Source organism: Zosterops lateralis, assembly GCF_965231275.1.
Source record: "Zosterops lateralis genome assembly, chromosome: 18".
NCBI classification, from domain to species: domain Eukaryota; kingdom Metazoa; phylum Chordata; class Aves; order Passeriformes; family Zosteropidae; genus Zosterops; species Zosterops lateralis.
The window spans coordinates 8,001,015-8,017,219 of NC_139778.1; the positions used below are offsets into that span (position 1 = coordinate 8,001,015).

The following is a 16,205-nucleotide window of genomic DNA, read 5'->3' on the forward strand; positions in this document are numbered from 1 at the left end:
TCTCTGAAGTCACAGGGCTCTGCCAGTCCCTACCCATTTAACATCATTCTGTGTACTTTCCTGGTAGTTACACAGCCTTTTCTTGTGGTCCATATCTCCTCTGAAAGACAGAATTTGTCCTGATGGAAGGAAGGGCAGGAACCCAGCCTCCATTAATCATGTCAGTAGCTTTAGTGACTCTCTGGTAAGTGGTGAGCTGAGGTTTCTTTCTGACTACGCAGAGGAGAGTGGCTGGAATTCCTGGGATGTGGGAGCAGGTGTATCTGGATTGCTGGGAAACTATCTGATTGTGGAATAGAGTGACAGGCTCTGTCTTACACATGTTCCTCTCGCTATCCCATGCATTTTGGAGCTGTCTGCATGGTTCCTGCATTCAGAGCAGAAATCTCCATGTGCTCTTCACATGGAAGTGGTGGCTGAGGATCATCAGTGTGCTCTTTAAAGCAAAATGGTTTGTGTTGATCCAAACTTGTCACACACAGGTACCTCGTTCATAGATTCTCACGCTCTTGTCTCTCAAGGCACTCTTTCAGCTGCACATCAGGTACATTTAGCACTTCAGGGGTTTAGCACAAAGGTGGGTTACAGGTCCAAAGAGGGGACAGCCTGTGAAGGTGGAAGGTTCCATATGAGGTGAGGTGCTATCAAAGTCGGCCTTCGAGATGTTTTGACCTCTTGTTTCAGGTCAAGTCCTCACAACCCTTCTGCAGCATCTGACCTCTCCACTTATTCCACCGCCTCCCTGATCAGTAATGAAGAACAGTTTGAAGACTATGGGGAAGGAGATGATGTGGATTTTACTCCCAGTAGCCCATGCCCTGATGATGAGACCAGAACCAACGCCTACTCTGACCTTGGCTCATCTGTATCTTCCAGGTTGCTCCTTATTCATTAACAAACAATTTTTCATTTTTATTCTTCTCTGACCATAGCAGAGTTTACACTGGTTAGATAGACCCAGCTTAAAAGCAAAATGTTATCAGTTCATTTCCTGCCCTCACATTGACAGTCTGCATTTAATAATAAGAGCTATAGCAAATATGTTGTTTCTGATAACCTCTGTTGAGTTGTGTTGAAATAAATGGACTATTTTGTTTGTAGAGGTATCTTTCTATTGCAGACAATAATTCCACAGTTCAGGGCTAGTAGTGGAAGAGATCTGCTGCAAAGGAAACTAACTCAGCATTACATACCCACCCTGATGCAGGGAAGATATACAAGAGAGCTGTTTCCATTTAGTGTCCTGATAATACAAATCCTTAGCACTAATCTGTGAGGGGAACTGCTGCTATGTGTTCAGGGGGTTATTTGAAACAAGCATCCTATTGACTTGGAATGTCTTGGGAAATATAACCAAGTAGCTGCTGTCTGTTAGGAGCCAGAAATGCCATAGCAGTGCACTTGCCTCCTGCATGTATCCTCACTCTCTGCAGCTCTTACGTCCTGTGGCTGAGGCAGGTCCAGATTTTAGAGTCCTTCCCCCAAGCAAGGGAACAGGTGAGCAGGGTTGGGAAGAGCTGAGCATGAAGATTCTCTAGGATTAGTCCGCTTGGATCAATAGCACACAGAGGTCTTGTCTTCATTGCTAACACAGGACAAGTTCACTGCATCCTTCTGTTCTGCATGCGACCCCCACGTGCTCCCCTCTGTTTCCAGCATTTTTTGCAATCCAGCCTGGCCACCTCTCTCATGCATGCAGAGCCAGACCCTTCTCCGCTGCCTTTTCATGATGATGGCTCCTATCTTTCATCCCCTCTTTCCTCAGGTTTATGCAGCACTTTCCTTTCTCATTCCTGGGGCTCAGTGCACATCATGCCATGATTGCTCTCTTTTATTTGAGTTTATTTTCTCTTTATCATACCAAGAGGTATTGCTATCTCCTCTATAGACCTGTGTCCACTTCTCCCTTCCCCCTCATTCCAGGGCTCCTTTCATCCTGCCACCTGAGGGGGTTTGTGTGACTTCTTACCAGACCACTCTGTTTTTCATCTTCCTGCCTTTCTTTTTGAGAGAAGACTCTTCAGGTTGCATGCTGGCCTCTAGTGGGAAGATGGGCAAGATGAGAGGGGGACATTGCTGAGGTTGAATATACTCATGTAGCTGCCTTTGCCGTGTGCATCACAGTGGACCCCATGTACCTTTTGCTGTTCTTCTGGTTACCCAAACTGATTCTTTCCACTGCCACCCAGAAACATCCACATCCTCTGGAAGGCCTCAGCTCAGACAGGTGGACTTGCCCTAAGAGTAGCATTGGCCATCATCAGCTCTGACATAGATGAGCTGTGGTTAGAGATGGTTCTTCAAGTCCTCCATCTGTGATTCTGACACACAGACACATGAGGAAAACCTGTTGTGGGTTGGTTACTACAGCCAGTAATGTCTCTCCTTTCCTGCAAACAGTGCTGGCCAAACCCCACGAAAAATGAGACATGTTTATAACAGCGAGTTACTGGATGTTTACTGCTCACAGTGCTGCAAAAAGATAAATCTCCTCAACGATTTGGAAGCCAGGCTGAAAAATTTGAAAGCAAACAGGTAAGCAGCCTATTGCACTGCTTTTGGCAATGCCCCCTTGGCATGGGATGTCTAATAGCAGGAGGAGAGGGAGAGCAAGCCCCTCTCCATTCTGTATCCCATTTCATCTTACACATAGGTTGTTCATACAAAACAGTAAGAAATTTAGACTTGGATATGTAGCCCAAACCAAAATGCTGTTCTTCGCCAGCTGTTAAATATTTTTCTGATTTAAGGTGCAGACATCATTAATAAACTTAAGTATTTTAACCTATGAGCTCTTTGATTGCAGAGTGAGAGTGATATTTCAAGGAATTTTTCCCAGGAAGTGGGATCTGCTGTGCTGCTTAGTGCAGATCTGCAGTTAGCTACTGCTTTCTCCAGGTGGGAAGGAGGGATCTCCAGATCCTTGGCTAATGCACATAACCTTACATACACCTCTCCTAAAGCTACTGGTCAGCAGAGGTACTTGGCTCCTGTGGGATTTTTTTGTCATGTCAAGAGGACTTGGAAAAATGATGGATCCTGTGGCAGAAGTAAATTTTGGAGTTCTTTGTAATTTCAGCCTTTTCCTTACAGTTCTCTCTCTGCCATTCCATCCACTACTAAGTTGTGCTGAGCACTTAGAAAGTGCTTCTGACAATCACCTGGAGTTTTTGAAGAGAATTATTTGGTGGGATTTTAGCTCCCCCTAGAAATTGGATGTGAGTCCTGCCTGTCGGTGTAATCACTGGGACAGAGCACGCTGCACTCACTGCTGCTCTCCTGATGCACAGCAGTGTAGGACTTGCCATGAACAAAGTCCCTGCCCTAGCAAGGAGTCTGCCAACATCCAGACTGTGACCATCCAGGGCTTTGGGAATTTTCTGAAAGAGGCTGGATATGCCTGACCAAGAGCTGTGTTTGTGCACAAAGAGATGTGACATCCTTTTACCAAGAGATGCCGCAGGATATTTTGGTCTGGTTCCAGTGCTGTTGTCTGCAGCTAGGGGTCTTTATTTAGATAGTACCAGTCTCTGGCTGCACAAGGGAACTGTAAAAATGGAAAGACCTCAGTTCCTGTGCTGAACTGGGAAGCATTATGGGGAAGGATAAACTAACTGTTCATAAAATCATCTAAAAACTGGAAGTCCAGAATAAATGTCCGTCACTAACTTGGTGTCCCTTCGTGGTGTTTCTAATGTTAGTTTCGCTCTGATTTACACTGACAAATCTCTGCTAAGTATAACAGTATTTGCAAATTGACTTCATTAATGATCACAGTAATTTGTGGCTTCACTCATCTTTGTGTTCTTAGCAATTGCAGCTTTTGATTCAGTTGTTAAGGAATATTGTTCACAGAATCATCTTTTGACTTGGCTAAAAAAAGTCTATTATATTTCATTATGTAATTAAAATTGGATCAAATAAGTGTTTAATTCCGATATCATTCCTTCTGTATCCATGTAGCCCTAACAGGAAAATATCAAGCACAGCTTTTGGAAGGTAAGAGTCTTCAAGTTTTCTATGAATATTTGTGGAACCAGCCATAACAATTCCATAAGTGGGAGTGGGAGACGAAAGCAGAAATAATTTTAGAGAAACAAAAATATACCAAGATAAGTTTTTAAGGGAAGGGGCCTGTGTTTGGGTATAAATATTGCAGAATATAGAAGCCCCTGCTACTCTTGGACCAGGCCTCTGAACTGGAAAGAGTTCTATTAAAAATATAGATAGTTTTTGCTTCCTTGTCTTCCAAATGTAATACTTTGTACTGCTATTCCATCAGTCCAGCTACTGCTTCTTTAACCCTCATAATGTGGGCCTTCTGCTGTTGCCAAAGTGTGAAGGAAAGCAAGAGCACCCCTTTAAAAAGGACATATAGAATTGTCATCTTCCTTTAACCGAGTGAACCAGCTCTAGGCTGGGGAAGGCTGTAAGGTTCAAGGACGTTTTAGATAATCTCCAGTGTTACATATTCTGACACTATTCTGCAGTGGGAACTGCTTGAGATTTCTTTTTTTCTGGGTTGGTTTTTTTTTTAAAGTTCTTACTATATGAAATTTGCTAGCTTAACTGTACCAACCAATGTGCAGTGGTGACCTTATTTTAAATTTGTAATAAGGCAAATACAATTCATTAAACTATGTTAATGCTGGTGGCAGATCCTATCAAAAGCAACAAAGAACTCACTCCATAGAACTAATGTCATTGACTGTGCTCAGTATGACTTCATTTAGCTACCAGTCTCTTGTAAGACTTGGGCTTAACCAGTTGTAATTGTCACTGAAATGATTGCACAGATTTTACTATCAGATGTTCAAAGTCTGAAGCCAGACTCATTGTCCTCCCTTCCTCATCCAGCAAAGTAATTATCCTTCTGATCTTTCAGACAACTCTTCCACAACAGTAACTTCAGCAGCAGTAATGGGAGCACAGAAGACTTGTTCAGAGACAGTATAGACTCCTGTGATAATGATATCACTGAAAAGGTGAGAATTTTTGTGCCCTGTGAATAGTGTACCAAACCAAATCCTGCTGGAGCCCTGCATCAGGGGATCCAGATCTTGCTCAGAATTACCCATTATCTGAAATTTGAAATTTGAAAAATTACCATTATTCAAAATGTCCTTGATGTTCCATTACTATTACAACTCTGCTTGGCAATAATGCAAGAACTGAGCAAGCACAGATCTAGGCATTGTGTTAGAATTTCTTTATGATGTGTTTGCAGTGACCACCTTCAAGGAACATACAGGGTCTGGGCAACTCAGAATTGTGGAACTTAATTTTTCTGCTGTCTTTGCAGAGAAATATGCCCCCTTTTTAAATGGTAGGTTAGCTAAATGCCAGTTAGAAATAGTGAAGGGGTGTTTGAAGAGAGATTCAAACTCAAATTTTTCTGCTTGTCCTTCCAGGTAACGTACCTAGAAAAGAAGGTGACAGAACTGGAGAATGATAGCCTGACAAATGGTGACCTGAAGAGCAAACTGAAACAAGAGAACACACAGCTGGTTCACAGGTAACAAAGCACAGAGCCAGGTCTCTTCACCGTGTCAGAGCAAAGCTAGAGCACAGTTGTGGAATATTTCTACCTGTAGGGCATGACCAAGTCTTCTTCCTTAATGCTGACAGATGAAACAAGGCCTCATCTCAGAAGTCCAGGTGGAACAGGGCTGCCTTGCTGAATTTTCAGCAGGAAAAGGCCTCCAGACAAGTGTTTTTGACAAATATGTTACTGGATTCTACAGAGAAAACTTTTCTGCTGTAAGAAAGGTTATCCCTGGTGGTTGGGGTTTTTTATTTTGCATGTAGCAAGAGCAAAAGGGTGGTCTTAGTTCCAGCTTCCTGAGACTGAAAGAATAATAGATGAACTGATACTACTTAATTCTATATTTATTAATAAATATGAGAGATACGGGGAGAGATTAAATGCCAAAAGAGATGGTGAATTAGAATGAAAGAAAGGAGTAGGCAGGGAAGAGAGAGGCAATGAATTTGCTTCTGAAGCTGTTACTGAAATGCAATCTGATTTCCTTAGAGTTCATGAGCTAGAGGAACTATTGAAAGACCAAGAAACATCAGCAGAACAGACTCTGGAAGAAGAGATAAAGAGACATAAAGAAGCTTACAGCAAGTATGAAAAAGAGAAAGGCACCGAAATTGAACTGCTGAACACAAGGTAACAAACATCTTGGTGCCACCCTGAACAGGGCAAAAGGTCTTGTTCTCTTCTCTTTTACTTTGCTCGTAAATGTAGGCTGTTCACCAGCAGACAGTGCACAGATGGTGGCAGGTTGGCAGCTCTGTAGGGTGGCTCTGCAGTCACATGTCTAATGCCCAAAAGCTTGGAGGATGCTTTACATTAATGCTTTAATCCACGTGGTCCATGTAGGCAGCTTAGCTGGATGTTTGGCATGGATTCAAGGAGGGAATTGTGCAAACATTTTTGCCTGCGTTTGTTTTTTTCCAACTTATTTTTTTCAGCTACCTGTTGTTAGGAGCACAAGAATCTGAGGGTCAAGGTAGCATTTTGGGCCCTAATGATGAACAAGCAAAAACTCATGTTAAAAAGTGCTATGATTAAAAAGATTTTCCCTATTTGGTTTTTCTGTCAAGTGCAAGTGAGATGGCTTTTTAGATCATGCTGTTTTGCATGTCTGCATCCTTGAAGAGGTATTTGCTGTAAGATTTTTGTTATTAACACAGGGTTCAACAACTGGAAGAGGAAAATGGTGATCTGAAAAGCACCGTCACACGGCTGAAATCCCAGACAGAGAGATTGGATGAGGTAACAAAACTCCTGAGTCCTTGAGCAATTTAACAGCACTTTATGTAAGAGCAAACACTTACATACAGTGCTTGGCCCAGCTTCTTAAATATTCCTTCCCTAAACAAGATTATCAATGGAATTGGAACATCGGTCACCTTTAGAGGCAGGAATGTCCTGAGACACAAGGCAGTTTATGACCAACTGTGTGTATAGGTTCATGTTGTAAGGCTGAGGGTGTGTCCTGCCCTTGCCAGCCTGTCCTGAGGTTCCCTGTTTGTTCCAGGAGAGGCAGCGCATGTCTGACAGGCTGGAGGACACAAGTCTGCGACTGAAGGATGAGATGGATCTGTACAAGAGGATGATGGACAAGCTGCGGCAGAACAGGCTGGAATTCAACAAGGAGAGGGAAGCCACACAGGAGGTGAGTGTGTGAAGAGGGATGCAAGACCAGGCAGTCACATATCACCTGCATGGAGGCCCTGCTGAGAAAGAATGGGCAGACAGGGTGAACACTTGGGAATACCACATCCAGTGAAGCTATAGCTGGGTTGTGTTTCTGTGGGAAGGGTGCCCACAGACCAATGAATGCTGCAAGAATACTTAATAAGTGCCAATCCCTGACCCAAAGGGTTCACAGCTCTTTGAGAACTGTGTGCCCTAACGTTTCCTGTGCTCTGTCTGCAAGGGAAATGATGCTTCTTAGGCATGAAGCTTGGCAATCACAGCCATTGCCAGCTCTGGGGCAGTTTAGGGGATGTGTGCGTGCAAAGGAAGAAGAGGCTATGTTTCTGGACTGTGGCCTCAGCCAGGCTCAGGGAGTGTTTTTGCATGAGTCCAGAGGGGGCTGTTTGCAGGGAGGGCTGCACAGACAAGGCCTGTTTGCTGCCCACAGCTCATCGAGGACCTGCGCAAGGAGCTGGAGCACCTGCAGCTGTACAAGCTGGAGTGTGAACGTCCTGGACGGGGGAGAAGCTCTTCCTCCAGCCTGAGTGAATTCAATGCCAAAACCAGAGAGGTGGAAATGGAGCATGAAATAAAGCGGCTGAAGCAGGTGAGCAGGGAAGGGCTTCTCAATCCACATCAAATGTACAGGAATACCTTGAAAAATGCAAGTCCAAACATCCTGCCTACAGATTTTGTCCCCTTTTCACACAAGCACAAGAGCCTCGTTGCATCTGTGCAGGACTTCTTTGCAGTGATGATGTAAATTGTGCCCCAGGACAACTCAGGCAGGGAGGCCTTGTCACTGGAGGTAAGAGTTGCTGTTAGTTGCAGCCTTGCTCTGTGTCACCCAAGATAATTATTTTTGTATTGTTTTTTTAATGAAACTTTGTAGGAAGAACTTTAAAAACTATGTCTTTTCATCCTTAAATAGGAGAATCAAAAACTTCGTGACCAAAATGATGATCTTAATGGACAGATTCTAAGCCTCAGTCTTTATGAAGCTAAAAACCTCTTTGCAACGCAAACAAAAGCCCAGTCACTGGCTGCTGAAATTGATTCTGCATCAAGAGATGAGGTAATGTGCTTTTCTAATCAGGTACTGCATCCAAGAATATGGAATTTTCAAAGTAATTAACTGTCAAGGTTGAACTATCTGAACTTGACAGATGAACAGCAGAAAATTCTGGTTTGCTAGGAGTTCAAGGAGGTTAGAAGATTGTCTTAAATCTAACACTGTTTTGGTATCCTTATATTATAACTCTCACATTTTTCTCTCAAAAAAGTTGGAATTATTAAAATCTCAGTGAACTGTTTTACAGTTCTAACATTTTGTATCTTGCAGAGTAATGTGAGAGTATAACATTAATTTCATACAAAAATGGCCATTGGTAGTTACTTTAATTGCCGGAAGATGCCTGGAGATGACTGTTCACCACCTTCTTTGATAGCAAAGATCTGTAACATACAGAATTGTTTCTAATACAGATACAGGGAGGACCTTGAGTTAAAAGACCTGTCACAAAAGGAATTGGTGATCCTGAGCAGGCACTGGTCTCTCACCTTTCTCAGTTTCAGGCTGTTACATAAACTACTGAGACTATTTCAGGAGTAACTTGGAAATGTTCTGTTTTAGCTTATGGAAGCCCTCAAAGAACAGGAAGAGATAAATTACAGATTGCGACAGTATATGGACAAGATAATTTTGGCAATCCTGGACCACAATCCATCTATCTTGGAAATAAAGAATTGAAGAGAATATGAGAAGGAAAAGCAGCAACTGCCTGATATTTCTGCACATGCCACTGGATCTAAGCAGCACTCTGATACTGTAAATGAATCTATAAATATATATACACACTAGGTGTGAGTGTGGGTGCGCGGGTGTTTATATGATGTTTGGTACACTGTTATTTGTCATTGAATTGGCTTGGTTAGACTTTTTCCATGCACTTTCAATACCTGTGATGAGATGGATACTGTATATTAATGTAATAACAATATAACTGGATCATGCTGTTTTAGATACTGGACAAAATGACTCTACCTCTAGTTGTAAAGGTAAAAAAAAAAAAAAAAAAAAAGACAATGGAAACATATGGATGTGGCCCTAACTTTAGGAGCAAGAATTTTTTTCTTTGTTCTTCCAGGAATTTGGGTACCACAAACCAATTGACATACCCAGGTTCAGTTCCTGACTGGTGCTGACTGTGTAATTTCCTATTTGATTTAGTTTTAGTACTTAAACCACACATCAGATTAAAAACAAAAACACGACACAAAACAAACTTTGGGAAAAGACACAAAGTAAATGGGAAGAAATGGAAGATATATTGCAGAATTTTTGCTATTTATGAAAAGTCACCATCCACATGTTTGCCACTGTCAGCACAAAGTGTTTTTTATGTAAGATCACTTTGGAGCCTGCTTTGGGATGTTCTGAGCCTGCTCTCTAGTGTGTGTGCATGTGTGTTTTTTATGCCTGGGTCCCTGTAGCATTGAGGCAAAGAGCTTTTCAAATATCTTCCCCTATTTTCAGGGGTATATCATGGGCCATTAAGATGAATTCTGGGATTCTGCCCCTTCCCCTCACCCTGATTTTAAAGATTTCACTGAAGGAACACATTCCAGTTCTTACCAAAAAAACCCCAGTGAAACAGAACCATGACAACAACAAAAAATTTGCATGAAATATCTCACTTCAGGGCGAGGAGGAGGACCAGCCCTCGACCTGACATGCTGAGTTGCTTTCCCACCCCAGACAGCTGCACTCCTTTGAGAATGGCATTTTTTGGGCAGGCTGTGCAGAGCAATGGCTGGTTCCTGGCACAGTGGTGGAGGACAGTCTGATATGGAGTGGCTTTTACCTGTAGGGCAGGAAAAAGGGCTTCATCTTGCAGGAGTTGCCAGTCTAGACTGAGCACACACACATGTGCATATCTAAAGCTCTGAGTAGGGAACACATCCTGATTTACATGAGCATCTTGTGGAGGTGCTTAACTTCAAGTGTGTGCTGCATCTGCTCATGGCTGTCAGTGGGACAGAACATTAAGCTTTAAAGTTGAGCGTGTGCTTAAATGCTGCCTTAAATAGGGATGACTTCAACATGTGCCTGTGTTCTCCAGAGGTGGATCTATACTGTAGGGCTAGGATGTTTTTAATTAATAATGTAGCTTATATAAGGAACTTACGGAATTGTTTGGGTAGTTGAATGCTAAAAACAAATTTTATTCCATGCACTTTTTTTAAAAGTAAAAGTTTCACACTTTTGATTCACACCAACTGGCACAGAAAAATCAGCCAGAGTATCTGGCTTTCCCCAGTGCATAGAGACAATTTCCTCTATTGAATACACTCCCCAGAAGAATGTTACAGTAGCAATGACTGTGCTTTTCTGTGTATTTCTTGCTGTTGGCAGTGTCTTGCCCCTAGTATTCTCTTGATGTATCTTGGTGTGTATATGTGATGCATTTTTCCTGAAATTGAATACATAAAACTGTATTCAGTTATGGATGTAAATATATTTTTTTTCTGCAATCTCTGTGCTCTTGCCTTCAGTGATGTGTTACTGGAGTGATGGGAAGCAGGGAACATACTGAAATCAGAATTTCTTGAAGGCAAGAAAATAAAAACAGTTTGTTTCTATGTATCTGCATAGGCAGGTGTAAAGTAAGTGTAAAGAGAGAGGGACCGGAGGAATAACTGAGGGACAGAACATCCTAGTTCACAAAGGTCTGCAGTGCTCTGGGAGAAATGGGACAGGCTGGTTCAGACAGTGATGTCACAGGGCTGGGTTCCTGAGGCTCTGGGGTAGCGTGGAGGAAAGGATTTAAAGGCTGCTTTGCACCTGGGAATGGTGTAAGGTGTAACACTGCAGCAGCTTCTCTTTGTGCAGAAATAGTGGAACCCCAAGGAAACCCCCCACATCCACCTTTCCCAGCTGCTGCTTCTTCTGGATGTGCCAGCCAGAAGGTGGGAGAGGAGCAGTTCAGCCAGGTCAGTGCTTCCTGCCTGCAGGACTCCTCACTTGCACTTCAGTGATGGCATTTCCTTCTGCCTGGTGCTGTCTGTGGATAGTGCCAGGGACTTCACTCTTTTTGTAAGCCACAGAGAACTCTTGCCATGGTCAGGGAGCTGTTGCAGACATGCTGTGATGAGCAGGGCTGGGTGACCCAGCAGCACTGCTTCTGGAGCTGACTGTGTGGGAAGCTGCACTGCTGTCCTGCTGTCATGCAGTGGATTTCAATAAGAGTGAAGCTGTTTCAGCTTTAGGCTGGTGACAGTGTTTTCTCCTAATTATTTTTAAGTAAACTGGACTCGGCTTCAAAATTTCAGTGATCTAAAGCCCATTCCCAGTAGGGTGGAACATCAGGAAATGTTGCGGACTGTTTCAGTAAAAGCAAAGCCCGTGGACTTGAACAGAAGATGTGACTATAGTGATAGCCTAGTTTTTGTGCAGATAATTATATGTAGGAGGTGAATAGTCACTAATAGTGACAAATAGTCACTGAATCTGGCTGATATCCCAAAAGGGATATTCTAGCCAAGAGTACCCAGCAGTGGAAATTTCTTAAAACTTGCGGGACTTCTTGTTCAGCTCTATACCCAGCTGTGTTAGTGTTTAGAAGCTCTTCCTTGCTCCAGTGTTTACATTTGAAGAGATGCCTTACCACTATGTTGGTGGTGTTTGTAGCTGTGTTTTATTGTGTAAAGGAGGTATCCTTCTGCTTCTGTGGGGCCCTAGGTGTCATACTGCCATCTGTTACTGTGCAAATCATATCCAGATACTTGCTATGTTTGACAAATAATGTGAGTTAGAGGTGGGAGAGGCATTTCACTGGCAGATATATTTTCCTCTAAGGTATCCAGGTCTAAAAATACTAATTAGCACTTGCATTCTTAGACTGAGTAACTACAGATTTTAGACTAACTTGTCTTGCAACTCAAGACCTGGAGGACCCTTTTATCCCAGAAAAGAAGTCATTGTGTTTTATGACATGCAGGTCATTTGGTAATAAAGGATCACTTGATGGCTCACTGGAGCAGGGAGAAGAGTAATCTGGTATCAGTGTTGCAGAGACTGTGGCAGAACAGACAGGAGATGTTGCAAATAGGGAGACATAATTTTGCTGTCTGTTCTCTGATAAATTTCTTGCTTCTTTGTTGTGAACATCCTTTGTGTTCTCAGGCTGGCCAGGAAAGTACAGCCTGCCTCTGTCAGTGTTACTGTGGGTGGAACAAGGGCCTTCCTTTCCTGGGTAAATCACTTCAGACATAGAAATGTGGTATCATCTCCTTCTAGCAATAAACAAATGCAGTGAACACTCCTGTGTCAAATCCATGGTTCTGTTTAATCCTTGGGGATGCAGGCACAATCCCAGGTACTGTATCTTGATCTGTTCCTTGGTTCATATGACCTTAGATTCTGAAAAGTTAAATTATGTTCTGGTCAAACCTGTCACAAACCACTACAGGTATTTCTGGACAGTGAAAAAAAAAAAAAAAAAAGACTGGCTTTTGGCTAGAAGCTGCCTGACTAGCTGGTCAGGCTAGTCCCACACAAGGTACTGCAGAAAAATTACCTCTTTCAAAACTTCCACTTAAAGGGTACATGAAATGTAGTCTCTAAAATTTTTTTTGGTATTGGCTGCCTCCCTCCAGACTTCAGTCTTCAGCTGCTGCTAGTTCTGATTTTCAGAATGATGCTGATTCAAAACTGCTTTGACATCAAAACATGACTTTTCAGCTTTTTGAATAGCTTCTATTTAAGACTGAAGCTGTTTGAGAATTTGTTTTGAAGTGCAACATTGATGAACTGTAACCATCCCATCTATTTTTAAGGAATTTTTAATATGCAAATATGTAGGAAGTTAAAAAAAAACACCCCAGCATCTAATGCACTTTTGTTGCCAACTTTGCTTTCATGGTCTTTGAGAAAAATTCAGATATTTCTCAGCCAGCTCTGTAGGGAGTTGAACACAGCATTATTAATTCTCAAATATGCGTATCAACAAATATTTTGCTGTCTGAGTGCAGCAATGCTCCATTTACTTTGGTAGAACTGCATTGCTCTCCAGAGAGGATCTAGACCAACAGTATTTAGGTTCCCTAATCTGGTTTGTAAATGAGGGCTTGGAAGCTGATATATAAACACACATTGTGGGCTGCTACACGAGGCACTGCTCAGTGGTCTGTGCATCACAGTGCCTGTGACATGTGATGAGTCTAAGAACTAGAATTCATAAATAAAAGCATGCTTTTTTAACATTCTTTAATGGCAGTGAATATACAGTGGTTTTCTCTTAAAACAAATACTGTATGGTGTGGTCTGAGGGATTTTTTTCCAAGGAAGGAAGGAAGTAGCAGCTGATCAAACACTTGCCAAATCAGTGGCTCGACTTACACTGATTTAAGTGAAAACTTGACTCAGACTTTAACTGAGCAGTTCCTGGTTAAGTAGCAATGCTCATATTCTTGTCAAGTCATTTGTTACTCAAGAAACATTGTCAAGAAATCATGACAGGTGATGTAACACAGCTGGTTGGTTTTAAAGGACATAGTTGCACAGTTCTAACATTTTGTTCCTTTGCATCTCAGTATTTTTGAATTAAAAATACTGATCCTAGGAGCAGTTTGCTGTTAAATCATGCTTGGGTTTCTAGTTAAAGAAACTATGCATGTACCTTTAGAGTTTGCTGAGGATTGCAGTCAGTGTTGGGTCTGAATTCTGTCATTCTGCATAATGCACTGGGACTTGCTCCAATGTGCAAGAGAGTTGTTTCTTTCTGGGACTCTTCCTCAGTGTTCTGTTGACATTTACACTCTTGGTCTTGTTCCCAGCCACTGTCAAGTGTATGTGTGCCTTGGGGCAGCACTTTGAGCAGACAGGAGGGACAAATTCAATATTCTTGGATTTAGTGTGACTTCAGCTACCAATGCAAGAATTTCAGTCCTGTCTTTATACCAGGCCAGTCCTGTCCTTGCCTTTTTTGTGGTTGTGAAAACTGGTTGTGTCCCGTGTACATGACAAAACGTTGTAGCTGATTCTCATGGTATACAAGCAGGCAGGGTAAGTAAACCTGAAGGTGATCCAGGTGAGGGATCTCTGGGATGTTCCTCAGTTCTATCCAGGTGTCCACTGCAGGCTCTACTGACACACTGTGGGAGGCTCAGCCCTGCAGCTCAGCATGGCCAGCACGTCGCAGAGGTCACAGCAGAGCCTGTGAGGATCTGCAGGCAAAATCTGCAGGCAGGGCCACGCTACCAGAGCTTGCCACAGTGTGGAGCCAGCTGACAGGCTCCTGGTGTGCTCTGTACCCTGGCTTTCAGCTGCCTGGCTTCAGTCTGGGCCTTTTGTTCTGCTGCCAGAGTAGTACCTGCTCAAACGTACTGTGAGAGAGATTAGTTTTCACTTAAACTTTAAATCTAATGAAAACATGAACAAACATGGGCTTCTGCAGTGTAATTTGGACAGCTAGCCCTGGAATGGAGGTGCTGTGAGGGGAGCAGCTGTTACACCTGAGCTATCAGCTTTGCTGTCACTGTTCTGGGCACAGTGACCCCCTGGAGACCCCTCAGAGTCCCAGTGAGGGGTGGCAGGTAAATGTTCTGGGGGACACACGTGTGCAGATGGTAAGGTGCAGATGTCTGTGCAGACACTCCTCCTCCCAGTGATGATCTTACACTCCACAGCATCAGCCCTGCTTTATTTACTACCTTATCCATAGCTAAATTATTCTGGCTTTGGAGCAAGGACATCAGAAGGAGAACCAAGAGTTTAGTATCCTGTGAACACTTCAGTACACTACAGGGCAGTAAATGTTGCACTGATATATATTTAAATACTGAGACATTTTAAGAGTTACTGTAAAATCAGTTGTGAGAGCCATTTGTTTTTCTCTGTTGCACAGACTAGTCACGTTTTTTGCATGGTTACATATTTTAGTACTTGTGCCTTTTACTTCTCTGTTGTGAGGATACATTTTATTTTCTCATTTTATCATCTGGTTTTGGACACTTTTTATAAACACTTCTTTAATCGTCTGGTTTCTTGTAATGTACATGTGTATATATAAAATAGATCAGATTTGTATTCATGTGCCTCTGAGATGTAAAAAATACTCATTTTGTACAGGTTTTTTTAGAAGCACTAGTTCATGGTCTGAATTACGTAGCAAATGAAATTTAACATAATTAGCAGTTCTTTGTCGTCTTCTAGGAATGTTGCGTCTGATGGTTGGTCTCTTGTAAGACAATGTCACACACACTGCAGATTTATTGTTTTAATATTGCTATGAGACCAATTCTATCCACTTGTTGGCTTCAGTTAATTCAGAATAATAAAACAATTAAATGTTACAGTCCTGATTTGGTGATTATAGTTTTTATTTCCATTAAAACCAATTTGCTTCCTTTTATATTTGAAATGGGCACCAGACCAAAACCTCATTTGAACACGTTGCCCATTTCAGGTTAACTTCCATTCTGGGATTATTTTTGTGGGATCAGGCAAGTGATTTACTTTGCCCATTGAAATGGAAAGAGAAATAGCATTACCAATTCATAGACTCTCCATCTTAGAGTGCCTAAAATGTTTTAGTTACTCCTTCTCTTCCCTCCCTGGCTTCTGTGGCAGTGTTTCTTAAGGACAGACCCTGGATCTGCATGACTGGAGATCTTGCAGATGTGAGAGATTGGGTGTCTTGGCTCTTCACATTTTGGCAAATGCTGAATAAACTCCTTCCCTTTGGGGTTTGTAGCACAGCACTCTCCTGCAGCATTTGGGAAGCTGTGTAGGTGCATTGTGAGCCTGGACATCTGTAACTCTGGCAACCAGGGACCTGGTCCTAGAAGTGTCCTTCCCTCCCTCCAGCCTCTGCTTGAGCTGGTGGTTTCATTTCTGGAGTGTTGACCCCACTCATCTGATGAGATCCTCAAATTGTTCCTTCCCTCACACCTTGTTTATCAATAACCCACTCACCAGCCTCCAGACACAGTG

The 16,205-nt window shown here is 42.5% G+C and overlaps 1 protein-coding gene across 4 annotated transcripts in view; it reads left to right on the forward strand.

The window, feature by feature from the left end:
- RAB11FIP4 (RAB11 family interacting protein 4) overlaps nt 1-9,296 on the forward strand; it is a gene marked incomplete at its 5' end in the record, with an annotated part of 111,928 nt that extends 102,632 nt beyond the window's left edge. For 3 of the 4 annotated variants that reach the window (XM_083874584.1, XM_083874585.1, XM_083874586.1), the window contains 11 exons: nt 685-876; nt 2,401-2,535; nt 3,964-3,999; nt 4,886-4,985; nt 5,412-5,515; nt 6,035-6,175; nt 6,703-6,784; nt 7,050-7,187; nt 7,659-7,817; nt 8,142-8,285; nt 8,844-9,296. In XM_083874584.1, coding sequence (XP_083730710.1) covers nt 685-876; nt 2,401-2,535; nt 3,964-3,999; nt 4,886-4,985; nt 5,412-5,515; nt 6,035-6,175; nt 6,703-6,784; nt 7,050-7,187; nt 7,659-7,817; nt 8,142-8,285; nt 8,844-8,960 — 1,348 coding nt within the window. In that variant the 3' untranslated portion in view covers nt 8,961-9,296. The remainder of the gene's footprint in view (nt 1-684; nt 877-2,400; nt 2,536-3,963; nt 4,000-4,885; nt 4,986-5,411; nt 5,516-6,034; nt 6,176-6,702; nt 6,785-7,049; nt 7,188-7,658; nt 7,818-8,141; nt 8,286-8,843) is intronic. The other variant, XM_083874587.1, reaches the window with a different exon arrangement.
- Nucleotides 9,297-16,205: the final 6,909 nt, after the last annotated feature.